At 41.2% G+C, this 14,570-nt stretch overlaps 1 protein-coding gene across 1 annotated transcript; it reads right to left on the reverse strand.

The window, feature by feature from the left end:
- Positions 1–918: 918 nt before the first annotated feature.
- Positions 919–12,743, reverse strand: LOC136054765 (annexin A8-like). The gene is made up of 13 exons (XM_065746141.1): positions 12,679–12,743; positions 12,525–12,571; positions 9,144–9,237; positions 8,795–8,889; positions 7,481–7,594; positions 6,609–6,699; positions 5,962–6,041; positions 5,286–5,345; positions 4,714–4,807; positions 2,843–2,938; positions 2,560–2,618; positions 2,092–2,214; positions 919–1,017 (listed from the first exon to the last, which is right to left on the reverse strand). Exons 2-13 carry the CDS (start codon positions 12,543–12,545, stop codon positions 961–963), a joined length of 984 nt encoding a protein of 327 aa, XP_065602213.1. The 5' UTR covers positions 12,546–12,571; positions 12,679–12,743; the 3' UTR covers positions 919–960.
- Positions 12,744–14,570: the final 1,827 nt, after the last annotated feature.

Consider the following 14,570-nt stretch of genomic DNA (forward strand, 5'->3'; position numbering starts at 1 on the left):
TTTTTACTTTGCTTAAAACTATTTATTAGAAGTCAGTTTTCTTTTAGCCAAGACATCATATTTACCAAAAACATTTTTTTCTCCCCAAACCACAAAGATATATATCATCCCTAAATAAAAGAAAAACGTATCCCTCTAAACACCTCCTTTTACTCATAATAATTCTTTCCTCAACCCAACTTCTTTATTGGCCAGCCCTAGTCAGATACCAAAGTAGAATCACACAAGGCAATGTCAGGTAAACAAAATCTGTCCCCATTGCCAGAATTGCTTGCTCAGGCAGAATGTGGAAACTGGTAAAAGATACACAAGATCAAGTGTAGCAAATCAGATACACGCTACTTGAAAGCCTTGATTCTGCTGTGCCTCGAGATGTCCGGGTGGTACTAGAGGAACATGCCCAGGAGCTTATGGTTGGTATCTCACTTAAAGGTAGCTTAAACCTCAGTTTGTGTTGAGTGTATTCACCGTGTTTGACAGATGAAGGAATCCAGGACACAGGACCTGGAGCAGGATGCTCCTGAGGGGCATCTAATTGTTCATCTGGCCTTCATACCCCAAAACCTAAGTGAAGAAACCCTCCTTGATATTCAGTCTGGAAAAAACACATTTTAGTCCAGGTGAGAAATCAGGATAAATCCTGGAAATGAGCACTTAAAGGATCAGAAACTTCTTCCCTTCACAATGTGTTAAAAGAAAAGGGAAGCTGCACAGATTGAAATAGAAACTGAAAGAAAAAACCACAAACAAAATTGGAAGTGTTTCTTTATCTGTTAGCAAAGTGAACAGATTTTAATGTGCACTGAGCAACCATGCCCTGAGGGAGCTTTGAATATCTTCAGTTTGATCATTTTCTCCCTGACTTGTATCAGTGCAAAGATTTTCTACATATAAATGAAGAGGTGCCTGAAAACGTAATTTTTCTCTGTATCCATTTCAGTATCTTTCTCCTAGATTTTGTCAGTCACTGCCACAGAGATTCAGCAAGGCTGTCTTGTAATCACCACTGGTGTCATCCTGGCAGGAGAAAAAATAAAAAAGTGAGTATGAAAGTCCCCTGCACAAGCTGAATGCTGCCTTTAACAGTGGATGGAATATGCCCCCACAAGGATGACACTTCAGAAAGAGACTCCAGCAGGGTTACCGCCAGCTAAAACCATCAAAAGCAAACAGAAATGAAGCCCATAGCATCTACCTGATACATAAATAAATAAAATAAAGTTATCAGGTATTTTATTTGGAATCCTGATAGCAATTGATGAGAGCTTCATTCCACAGATCAGCAAAGGCAGTCAGCATGAACAAATGAAATCAAGATTTGTGTTCAGGGTATCTGTGTAACGTTCCCTCCCTTACAGAATGAGGAAAGACAGTAATAGCCCTGAGAAAGGACATTTTTAAGAAAGCCACAAATATGGTCACTCTGGTCTAAAGTACTACAGAGTACATCCTGAGATAAAAGATGTTCTATCTTTGAATATTTTGTGATGACAGGTATAAAGCCATTTCAGCTTCTTTGAAGGAATGAATATTCCATACAGACCCTTGAAGGCTGATCATTAATCAACGTGACAGACAATGACAGTGTTAATTAGAAATAAGAACCTTCATTATAGAATGAGGCTTCCCATTGGGGCTGATAAGGATAGGGCTCTTGTGCCTTTTGCACTAGGGGAAAGAATTGCCCCAGAGTCCTTGTCCAGCAAATGATAAAACCCAGCATTTCATCTTTAATAGAAAACATGGCTTTTTGTCAGGGAAGTGTCATTCACTAAGACTCAAACATCTAAAGATACACTAAGTTTATAAACCAAACTCTGTCAAAGCTCATCTCACCACAGCATGGACCAGGTTTTTCATATGGTGGTAAATAAGCTTAAAAAAATAATAATAATTAAAAAATCACAACTGCTTTGATTTATATCAACACTTGCTTCAGGTACTGAAGGACAGCAAGGAGGCAAAAATGGCAAAGCAGCATGGAAATATTTTTACTGGAAAAAACAACCAACCATGGAAGCACCCCACAGTGTTGGGCAGGTTAGGAATATGTATGATGACTAAGAGCTGCCTTATCAAGATGTTGCTTACCACAATCATGCTGGAGAGAGGTTGTCCAGCAATCCGCTTGAATTCATCCTTGATAAGATTTAAGTCAACTTCATTTCGAGAAACAATCACCCTTATAAGGGTCCCATCATCGGTGCCAGCCCCCTGGAATAACACATACATCAGTCTGCAGTCTTAGTAGGCATTCAAGGGATAAGCTCCTGCAAACTGTTTTGGGACTTCTTATAGAGTTTATTTTCCCCATGTTACAGAAGGTGAGACTGGGCTCCTTGCAGACTTCCAGGCCAGAAAGGATTGATTTCCTTGGTATCTTGAGCTTGAATTGTATTTTTATACCCAAGATGCATGAAGGAATTCTGCTATCATTGCAAAGAAATTCTCTTAAGTTTATTGGACTTCTTCACAACACTGTCTCTTCTTAATAGCATTGGCAGAAGCAGTTGAGTCCAGTATGACAAAAAAAGTTTATTGCAATAGAAAAAGTCTTACCTTTAAAGCATGGTACAGCCTCTCTGCAAAGTATTGACGGATGTTCCTTGTGCATCTCACTAGGCACATAAAAAGGCTTAGTAAGAATCAATGGTAATTGCAGTCCAGAGTAGCAGATCCGACACCATTTCCAGTCATTCAGCCTGCCACTAGAACATGGGCTAAGAACCCTTTATTTCCTAGTAGAAAGCTTTATAAAGTACATTCATCTAGTAATCATCAACTGCTGCAGAAGGAAAGACAACAAACTTTGACAAAAGAAAGTGAAAAATGACTTTCTTACCAATAGCCAACATAGCATCCTCTAGTGAGCCTTTAGTTTCACTCTTGATACTGTCTTCTATGTTTTTACCAGCAATTTTCTGGTATTCTTCAAACACTGTTTGAAACACAAAGCACTTTGAATTTCCACCAAACAACTTTTCATTTTTTGCCCCGTATTCATTCACAGGTATTGCTTGTGTGGTGATATGGAAACAGAAATCCCACTAATGTAATGGCCACATTTGAACTAACTTCAGTAAGCTTTAATCAAGAGCAGAAATCAGTTACAAAAATGGATGACAGTGTTAACAAAACCTACATCCCAAAGAAAGCAGCAGGTACCTCTGTGTATCCAGAATGACTAAATCAGAGGCTTAATTCCTTGCCTTCATTTGAAAATGCGAGTCCAGTCACCTCATATTTAGAAATCTGATCTTTCATCACTGCATTTAATCACTCAAATGAAGTAGGCTACAGAAGGACAGACACAACTCTATCATCTGCCTTGTTCTTGTTAATATCACCAGCATTAAAAAAAAGAATCAAATTAAGTCTAGAACTGTGCTCCTCATGGACTTGGACTTTTAAATTACATCAACAGCCCAGACGAATTTATTTCAACCACAATTTAAAACACTACTCAGAAAAACAAACAGAAAACAGGTGCTGATTCCAAGTTATTCAAACCTGCATGTAAAGTATCAGCAGCAGTGTTTGTAAGGGAAACGTCAGCTGAATTCATATTCTTGGTCTAACATACAGACCTGTTTTGATTCCTGGATTTTAAGCTACCAAAGAAGGAATAGCGCCATGTAGTGCAATGAACATCATACTGAAGTTTGCAGAGCATTCACGGTCATATTCTTAAAATATTAATGCTTGGTTACACTGGTGAAAGGCAACACTACAGAATAGACAAATGAATACAAAGCCTTATGAATTCAGACCTGCTTTCCACATTAAAAAAATCAATTGCAACAAAATACATGCACGGTTTTGAAAATAACTGTTATAGTCTGTCTTCGTATAGAGGAAGTTAGATTCATTTCCTTGATGACTGAGTAGGTCTCAAAAACTGAGAGCATCCAAACCAACTGTTGCGTATCAGTTCTTAAAGGCAAACAAAAAGACTAGAAGCCACTTCCTTTTCCTCAGAGCTGTCGGGAAATTAGGTTTGAAAACACAAGAGGGAGCCAGCCTCCGGGGACTCAAGTCTGTCTCGCAAGACTTCAGCTTGAGAAAGCTCAGGCATTCTAGCTCATCAGCAGATAAATTTATCAATTGAGCTCTAGTAAAAAAACACTAGTTGAAGTGCTTAGATTCAGCATATGGAACAAAATCCATGTCAGAGCTTCGGACTGACTTGGAAGTCTTGAGGTGACAAGGCCAAATCTCTTCTGCATGAAGCAATGGGGAGCTGAGATCTCACTTAGATGGAGCTGGGTTGGTATCTTTCCTCCTAAGCAGTCTTTAATGGTCTCAGAAGAATCCAGGGAGAACTTCAAGAAGTGCCCTGAGATTCTACAGTACCGTAGCAGGCCTTGTCATTGATATTTTTCCCCCAGAAGAACTCAAGTCCAAAGAATCATGAGAGCACATTCCTACCTGGTCAGAAAGGGACTCTCTCTCCTTGGTCTTTTAAAAATAACTTTATCATCTAGCCATCGCTACTGTATCAGGACTCCTATATAAGCCATCTGATTATCAGTGGCACTAAGACTTTATAAGCTCTCACAAAAGCTGCTGACAGCTTTTGGGTACCGATTACCAAAGGATTAGGAGACAGATTATTTCTGGCCGCCCAGGCTTTGACATCTATAGCTCTGCCTCTTGTTTTTGGCAAGGATTATTTCCTGTTTTAGAACCCTGGAAGTGTGGACTGCTTCCTACCTTTCAGCAAGTGTGTAGCACTTCTCTTGCACAGAATAGTGATGAACTGTATCTCATCAGTGCCCTTTATCTTCTCCCCAGCAGAAAAGAGAGACTGTAATTTAACACAGTATAGTTAGTTTTTCTGTGCATGCAGCTGGTAACAGAACAGAGTTTTGCTTAAGATATTGTTTTGGTAACATGGCTTGAAGTAACCTAAAATACTGTATGAATTGGATTCTCCTGAAATAATCGATTGTGTAGACCCTAGGCTCTGTCTTCTAGTGAAGGAAGCTACTTCCTGAAGCAATTAGTGCAGTCAACAATGCTACTGAAATCTTTTCCCTATCCTTCAACATCCCACTCCACAATGCCCACATCCATCCACACATGTCAAAAGCAGCTAAGCCTGAGATGATTTCTCATCACTTCTCTTAGGAACAGAAAGGCTCAGCAGTGCAGGCAAAGCTGAAGAACCCAAAGCTGCTGTTTCTTCAAGAAAATCCCTCCCCTCAAATATTATTGCTCTGACCCCATGCTAATCAGAACTCTGTCACCTGAGCATATCACTGATCACAGGCATTTGAGATCACCTCTGCATCCTGGCGAGCCAGTGCTGTATCCACGTAGAGAGAGGCATTGTCCCTCTCACCCTATGGGAAGAAAGCAGATAATTCATGAGCGCAAATATTTATCTTCCAAACCAGGATCACAGAGTAAATTCTAGGCAAAGATTTTTTTCAGTTGTTTTTGCAGAATACTCAATCATTCATGATTCAGGCAATATGAGAGCTAACTTCTCGACTAAAAAGCTCAGTAATATAGAGCCAAGAAGTTGCTAAGTTATTATGCTGCTGAACAGGAAAATTCAGAAAATTCAATAGGGTAAGTACATCCAAATATGCTCACAGCACCGAGGAGCAGACTTTGGAATAGTGGTGAATCATAACGAGTATTGTTTTCTTTCAGTGGCTTTTTTAATTTTAATTTTTAAAGAGTGTAGACATCTGAAGTGCCTGTAAAATATAGTGAATTTATGCCTATATAAAAGTGAGCTGTCTCTCTGCAGCAGAGCTGACTGTTCCCAGCTCTTAGCTCACTCTTGCTGCTAAGGGTAAGTTCCCTGCCTCAGTTACATTGAAGATGAAAACACAGAACCAGTCCAAGTGATTTGTGATGGCCATGACTACGTTGTCCACTCTATTGCATGCATTCTCCAAGAAAGCAGAGAAAACAGAAAAATGTGAACGTATTTTTTTCTAACATCACCTGAAGAAGGCAAACTAGAATCTGTTTGAAGTAGCCACTTGTTTCCGATGCTATGTCTTGTTCCAGATCAGAACCATATTCTATGCAAGGAAGAGAAAGACAATGGAAGTGTTTATTTGGGTGTTACTTAAGTACATACAACAGCCTGACTCTAGTCAAGAAAGTTACTGGTGAAAAATGCAGGATGAGATCAGCATACACCCTAAGCAACACCCAAGCAGGCATTCCCAGCAGAGCATGCAACTAGCTCCAGTGACAAAAGCATTAACTCGTTGCTGATGTAAGAGATGTAATTTAAGAGTTACAAACATGTATTTGATAGATTTCCACCTACAGCCCATTTAAGGGAGAGAAAAAAAAACACTCAGGAGGATAGCTGCAGCTTTATTTGCATCCTGACAACACTGGGCTTAGTCCCACAGACAAAACTTATGATTTGTTGTTCTTTTCCTCTGACTGGAAGAAAGGGATTTTCAGATTCACTCAGCATAACCATGTTCTGTTTGGCATGCTGAAGGCAGAGTCAGGTTGTACACTCTTAAAATCTCATTTTCTTGCTGACACTGCTAGCTGGTAACACCCCTGCTGCTGTGCAGGCAGGCAGCACGTTGCTCTGACCACATAAATCAGAGCCCCAAGCACTTTACCTTCTTTGTATGCCTTGATTATCTCTTTGATCTGCGCTTTTGTTCGTGATGCCAGGATCTCTATGATAACATCTTCACTTGTTCCCACACCCTTTAGTGGAAAACAACAGTGGAGAAAAAGGTAAAGAAAGATGGTCAAATGAGGAGTCTGATGGCAGCAATATGTCAGGCTGTGCTGAGTTGTTAGAAACTGTCAGGATGAAAGGTGGAGACACGAGGCACATTTGGGTTGGTTGCAGAACCATTTACTGTGATGTGCTCAATTTATGAAGGATGATTTCATGTAACCCTGTTCTTCTGTAGTACATTTATGGCTCTGGACCTTTGCTGATAAACAGTATTTGAGGAATATGGGGATACTGATGCTTGCCTACTCAGTCCATCCTTATACCACTAAAACATATTGTGTCAGTAGGTAGGATCCCAAGAAATCTCATTTTCTTTGAAGGAACAAATTCATCTAACTTCTTAAAGGTTTCTCTTCTCAGAAGGGGTATCACAGCAGTACCTTAGGCCTAAGGTCATTGAGTCTGTTCACAAGAGTCACACTACAGAAAGCAGTTTACAGTTAAACATCTTGTCACTAATCTAGTGATATTCATCTGTTGTCAAAGGAGAATTTGGTTCTTTTGTTGACTTCTCCAGGCTCTGAAACATATATGCCTAGAAACTCACATACATCCCTTAACAGTTCAGCAGCATTTTGAATATACACTGATAGTACAACAAAATATTTCTCTAAGGGTACATACAGTTGATAACAAACTTGATCACCTACCAGCCTAGTTAGTATCATTTGTGTTAATAAGCACAGTTACAAGAAATTAATACTTGACTTATGCTACTGAAGTACCAGAATGCAATTGGCTTACCTTCATGGCATCATACAGCTCCTTGGCTTCATATTTGTACGGAGGGTACATGAGAGCTACGATGAGCCTCTCAAAGTTGCCACTCAGTTCAGACCTCAGGTTATCAATCAGATCCTGTTGAACATTCACAGGTTACATAAAGATCTCCAAAATATCTCTACTGCCTAGCGCTGTTTCTAAACCCATGACATCAGTGTTGATAGTTTTTTGAGAAAAGATCCTAAGGCTGGAAAGGGCACCTAACTCCAAAATGGATTTAGCCTAGGTCTGTCCACTGCTGCTCCAGTGCTTAAGTTTCTCCCAGATACAGTTAATTCAGCATCAGAGAGCATCAGCTTCCTCTTGCCTCTTCTAGACTGGGAGCAGAACGAGGCAACTGAAGGCCATGAACTGAGCAAGGGACATAGACGATATCCAAAGCCTGCACATGCACCCAGAACTTCTGCAGAATCTCTCATGCAGTCTGTCTAAGGACAAGCTTTAAACCTTCCTCTCACTGTAATATGCTTTTAGGATACGACTCACTCACTCTGAGTTAGTGAATACATAGGATGCAAGCAGCCTATTCGTTGTCCCGAACTCAGCCTCATACACATTTACTTCCTTCTCTTCGATCACTGCAAGGCAGTTCCTTTTCCATCAAGGTCATTGGAGATTCCCATTTCTATACTGACACAAAAGCCTATATTTTTCAGTACATCCCATTACATTCCTTTCCCCCACTCCTTTAGATGCAACTCTCACACAATTGGCTCCGTAGCGGGAAGAGTTTACAGCACAACATTTTTCCTCCCAGAAATATTCTATCAGAGATAGAAAGACAGCCACATAAAAACAGGGGTGTCAATAACTGCAATATGTTTTCATTTTTAGAACTTCCAAATAAATGTAATGAAATAAGTATTTAAATTGAACTTCCTTCATCATTTAAAAGAGCCACAAACAAACAATGTTCTACTCAAAAGGTAATTTAGAAAAGTGTAAGTTTTTGTTGTGGGTTCAAAAACAATAAGAATGTACAGTTTAAGTCAAAACAGGTCTTTTTTGTTGTTGCTTTTTTTCAAATTATATTCTGGTCAAAATAACTCACGAGAGAATTACAATCTTTGGAAGGAAACCAGTTCACCCCACCAAAAATAAATTTCACGTATTCAATTCCACATATTCACCTCAGGCCTTTTAATTAAACATTAACCTATTTGAAAAAGATCTGCAGGTTGTTTACACCATGCTTGCAGGATGAACTATACACCCATTTGCTACATCCCACACACAATGAAACAGTGACTGAATATGACTTTGTTTTGGAAGCACCTTTCCAAACTGTGCTTTGAAGGATTTGGCAATCTCTTGCCGCTGTCTGTTGCTCCTCTTGGTTAGGACTTCAATTATAGCTTGTTCATCAGTCCCTGTGGAGAGAAACAATAAGCCATAAACACAGTGTACAGAATAATAATAATCTCAATTCAAATAACCAGAGCCTTCCCTTGTTTATTGCCTTTGTGATGTAGAATTTCAAATGTGTCTTGTAGAACTTTTTTTCATTAATTTTGAATTTTCTATGTAAAATATGCCATTTGTCTGCAATTCTTTTAAGAAATGGAATTAATCTGAGAAATCATAAGCACAGCATAGAATTCACAGATGCATGGAGTCAACTCACCAAGCCCTTTCATGGCCTTGTAGAGAGTCTGAGCATCAGGTGCAGGGTCAAAGTTTGAATAAGCTCCTATCACAGGCTTGCCCTCTTCTTCGCTCTGCAAAATAAGAAAAATATTGCACTTTTGTTACTGCTTTCCATCACTTGAAGAAAAGGTATTTTGGGTTGTACACTTGAGTTTCTTGCCTCCACCTGCCTGCATCAGCCTCTGGCTTCTGGCAGGAAAAACAAGGTCAAGCAATGTTGCAACCATCATTAGGAGCTGGTAGTCTGGCAGAAAAGCAGAGTATTCTGGACTTTCCTATTCAGTACTTTTTATACTTCAGAGCATGCATGCTATCTGTCATGGTGCTATTGGGAGCTGTGTTTTCCAGTGCTTTGTTACAGGGCAGTTATATGCATAGCCTTTTGGGGTTCATGGAATACCTATGCTCTCAGAAATCACTTTCCTAGGCAGCAGTTTTTTTCTCAAGTACAACCAGTTTTACATAACACTGCATTCCTGCTGTTAGGATTTAGACCAAGAGGCTGCTTTGAAGGAACGGATCAAACTGGAGAACTATAGTTACAATGTTCTCACCAAACTGAGAACTAACTGAATCATAAATGGTACAGATATGATTAATATTGAACTAATTCTATCAGAATGACTTGACACACTTCCTTATGGGGACAGTCTCACAGACAGATAAAAAGCACTTTCAGAAGCGAGCTTACATACCAGAAGTAATTGATAAGGCTGTCCAGTCTTACTTGTATAACACTGACATTCAAGTGCCACCTAGCAACCTCCTGCTCTGCTGCAAATCCATTCTGCTCCTGTTCCCCAGAGACAGAATGTTTTACTCTTCTCCTCCTAGTCTGTTCAGGTCCTCCCTAGAGAGAAATCCTCCCCAGAGCTAATCTTCAAGCAGTCTTGGCTTGGCTAGGTAGAAAAACTTGTGGAAATTTCTGTCAGGACCTGCATTCCTGACAGTCTGGAAGACTACAAACAGATGCTTCTGAGCCAACAAATACCAGGTATACTCTTGCACCATAGTTAAAGGCATAGCCACTCTGCACTGCAAAGACACTCAGGATGGCTCTGGCAAGCCAACTCAGGTGTCCTCATCTCCAGTGCTCTACTGGTAGATATAGATGGTGTTTTCATTATGAGCTTTGGGGAAAACAGTATGTTCAACAGAGAGCAAGATCTGAAAGAACCCTTCAGTTTGCTGAAGTGTGCTTTTCAGTCAGCCCAGGGTCATCCTCCATTGCCACCACACCCTGCTCCTGGCAGAGGGAACTGCTAAGGAAGAGACAGCATCAACAGGAAACTTCTAACGAGATGTAGCCCTGAGTCCCACTGGTTACTGAGCAGCAAGTTTAAGGCTGTAGTGAAGCTGTCTCTGCAGAAAGAACCATCCCTGAATGCTTATCACAAGCTCAGAATGAGTTGACTGAGCTGGCAAGACCAGCACAGGAGCTCCTTTTCTGCTTCTCTGTGAAATCAGCTAGCACCAGCAGATCTCCCTGGAAAGCAGGTTATGCTCATCTGTCTGATTTTGCTCTGAAAAAACTGCACGGTTCTCTCTAGCTGCACTCAAGGGCCCACGTCAAAAACACTCTGGATCTATGCCTGGTGACTCAGTGTGAGAGGCAGAGCAAAGCTCAACTTTCATTTGGATGTACTGGAAACAAATCAACAATGGTCCTTTTTTAGTATTAATTCTAAGGAACATTTACAGCTCATGCCGGCTCAAGTAGCTTACTCATAACTCACTCATAGGTCGATTCTCTGTGTGCCAGCACAGGTACAATCACAATTGGTTTCCAGAGAAACCCTGATCAGTTTGGTCTTGTTTTCCAGAAGAATTGATGTCATAATTATCTAACTGAAACTGCTCAAAGCATTTGTGCCAGTCATAGATGAATAACTGGCACAAAAGCAACATAGTACATGTACCCTACAGCTGATGCTTAGAGAAGCTTTTCACCAATAAAAAAAGAATAGGGGAATTAAAAGTTTTCCTATCAAAATATTTTTGAACCATATGAGCACTTTATCAAAAACCTGAATGTGGATGACAGGTGGGATTTCAATGGAAAACTTCTGAGTTTCCCATTTTTCATTGTTTGCATTTGAATTGCATTTTTTATGAAGGATTTTAAGAACCAAAATAATTTCCATCACCCTCCCATTGCCACCTTCTCTTCTACACCTCCACCTACAACACCACAGATAAGAGACTTCTAGAGCTCTCAATGAGTCTTCTCCTCTTTTTCTCACTACGTATTCAAATGATTTCCAGCTTGGGGGGAAGTGAAGGATACAAGTTAGCAGAAAGTGAAAAATTGAAGCAGGATAGCTTCTCCAAGCTTTAAAAAAGAAAATGTTTTACTAAATTAACTTCCAAAAGGAAATAGAGAGGCAGAAGTAGAACAGCAGGAAAGAAGACTACAGTGTTAACGTTAAAACAAAAACAAAAAACCAACAAGCTAGACCATAAAAAGCCTGACATCTAATGTTGGGAGAGCTCTCTATCTGAAGCCTTAGGAAGTAGCTTGGAACGAGCTTGGTGTTTCATGCCCTCAAGGTGTTTTTCCCCCTCCAACTCCCACACCTCTCAACTGCAAAAATATGAGTCTGAAAAATGGTCACATCCATGTGAAGTGCTTTCTCCTCCATAGGATGTCTCCCCCATGCTGCCTGACACAGGGCTCCCACCAGCCTCACCGGCAAAGGTTCCTTGGTGGCTACCAGCACCAGGACTGCAGAGTCCTGGGGAGGAGAGGAGCACACCAGAGCCCTGTGTACAGGCTGCACCCCAACACGTCGCTCTTCAGCAACTCTCTTCCAGGCCTGGGCTCCAGAAATCTGGAGTTAAGTCCCAGAGGAAACCCAGCCTTCCACAGAAGACTGACAGGGTGTCCAAGTCCACACTGTTGCACTAACACTCAAAACCTACCAAAGACAGACCACATCTCTGTGAGCACAGCCTGCCAGCTCAAATGGGGACCAGCCAGTGCCCTGAACTGATTGCAGAGGTGAAGAAGAGGACAAGGAACTCCCAGCTTTCAAACTTAATGCAGACAGCTGTGCCAGTCCCTAGTGCCATATTCTCATAACACAAATGTACACAGCTGTAACCCTGCACCACTCAGTTCAAGGGCAGGGAGAGCCTGGTCTTCTTGAAGGCAGCAAGCAGCTCAATACCATCCTTAACCATGGTTTTGGAAGTGCTGAAAGGTATTTTATAATCAGGAAACCAATGAACAGGTTTAGATTGGTTTTTTTTGTTTGTTTTTTTAACACCTAATTCCCACAACACCTGGTGCGCTAAGTTACCTTATACTGGTGCGAAAGAAACCAAGGTGTCTTACTTCAGTGCTTCCTTTACTTACCCAGGCCTTCCACCATGCCATTGTGATCTCAGCAGTGATATCTGTGCCTGTTGACGAAGGAAACCACACACATTACACCTCTTAGTTAAAGAGGCTGAGATTTGAAGAGGGGTAGAAAAGAGGAAGAGAGAGAAGTTCTTTTCAATAGTCTTACCACAAGAAAGTTAGAATAACTGCTCCTCAGGAAGCTTATTCCCTCTGGAAGCTGCAGAATATAACTGGCCTCTGTGCCTGGAACTGGCAGGTATAACCTGTCCCTATCTACAAATTCCTCAGGGGGAACGCCCGCAGACATGGCTCAACCTGTTTTGATGTATGATCTCACAGGGAGAGATCATGTTGCCTAATAATCCAGGCTTCCCCTGTGAGGAGCCCGATGTTCAACCTCAGCTGACTAAAGCTCATTGTAATACTTCCACTGCTTTCCCCCCACACCCTTCTCTGCCAACACTTTAGCCTCTGGCACTGACACAACATACAAATTACAGCCAGGTAATTTCTCGGCATTAAACTCCAATGAGACCCAGCAGGTTCTGCTGCAATGAAATAAGCCACTCACATTCTGGACTCTATTTCTACCAACCTGGACCACAGCAAACCAGGACTCGCAAAACTGAAACCTTCTCCTATATTACTTCCATCAAAAAGCCTATTAAAAAAAACCACCCAAACATATCCTACAAATTGCAGTAAAGCTCAGATAAGTAGCAGACTGTACATTGACTAGAGAGGTCCCTCCCTGTCACACACTTGGACACGCAAAGCATGAGTAGTCAGAAAGCATCTCTGGGCTAACACAGGACCAGCACATTAAAGGCTAACTGCTTTCAGCAGCCTCAGTCCCAGCAAAGTTACAAGGCTCACACTAGCTGCTATTACATACTAAGACACAGGGAAATTTGAATTTTTTTTTCCTTTCTGTGTTTGTGTTCTTAATACTTTAATATTGAGAAGCATTTCTATGAAATAAGCTGAAATATCTTACGGCTGTAGCAATATTTTCCTGTCTAGACTTTTGTCAGAACCCACAGTGCCAGAATTTATTTGTTTTTAAATGGAAAGCTGCCCTGATACATGCATTCCCACCAGCTATATCTTAACCCTTGCTACAGAGGAACTTGGTTCTCTCTCACATAAACGGGCCCACATGGGACCATGGGTAAACACCAAACTACAGACCACTTTTTCTTCCCACACAGTTATTTTACTTAACCCAGCTGGGTCACCTCTGGTCTGGGAAGCTGCCCCTATTGTTCCCACTGGAACAAGCTCTGGCAGCTACTCCCTGCTCAAACCCAACCATTGAATGGAGAACACAGGCTATAGAGAAGGCATTGCCCTTGGTATTGCAAGTATGCAAGCAGGGTCTTTACAGTCTTGGTTTAAGAGGCAGGGTCATCAACAGCATACCGAAAGGAGGGCTCACATGTACTGCATTTTCCCTCTTTCTGGGGGGAGGGCTGTGAAAGCAGGGTGGATTTAGCAGGGTGGATTTGCTTCTTCTGGATCCCAAGGCTGTGCCTGGCTCCTTGCACAGGCATTTTCCCTGTGTTGGGATTTAATTAGGTCAGCCTGCCACAGAGGTCAACTTTCTGGAGGACTCCAAGGACAAAGAAACCTGTCTAGACAGAAAATCAGAATTAGAGCTAAGAGCTGTAGTCACAGAAGGACCAGAGACCAAACCAGACAGAAAATGGGAGAAACTTCCAAGCAGAAGTTTTTGCCAGAAAAAACTGAAAAAAAAAAAAAAGCTGCAAAGGGACAATGAGGAAATTTTAACAGAATTAGAATTTAATGCAGAGAAGCAATTGCCAGACTTCAAGAAATCAATATAGATGGGCGAGGTAAGGTCTGGAAAATCTGAACCCAGGGGAATCTCTCTTTGAGCACTGCTCTAAACAGACTGTTTAGAGCAGCTCAGGTTAGCAAACCTGTCTTCACTATGTACCATGGCTCCCCCTCAACATGGATATTCTATTAAGCTTGTTTGTGGGTCAGGTACTTTGCTGTTATATATCAAAGAGACACACATTGAAGCAGCCCAAC

This window comes from Cyrtonyx montezumae, unplaced genomic scaffold, assembly GCF_038088225.1.
Source record: "Cyrtonyx montezumae isolate F1298 unplaced genomic scaffold, pur_monq_1.0 scaffold_4, whole genome shotgun sequence".
In the NCBI taxonomy this organism is placed as follows: domain Eukaryota; kingdom Metazoa; phylum Chordata; class Aves; order Galliformes; family Odontophoridae; genus Cyrtonyx; species Cyrtonyx montezumae.

What these genes read in the sequence shown, in the direction of transcription:
- LOC136054765 (XM_065746141.1), bottom strand. Translation starts at nt 12,545, where the DNA reads ATGGCATGGTGGAAGGCCTGG. An exon ending in TTCTAGTTTGCCTTCTTCAG is followed by an intron (nt 5,346 to 5,961) that starts GTGATGTTAGAA and finishes TTCTTCCCATAG; the next exon opens with GGTGAGAGGGACAATGCCTC. An exon ending in TGCTACACACTTGCTGAAAG is followed by an intron (nt 2,939 to 4,713) that starts GTAGGAAGCAGT and finishes TGTTTCAAACAG; the next exon opens with TGTTTGAAGAATACCAGAAA.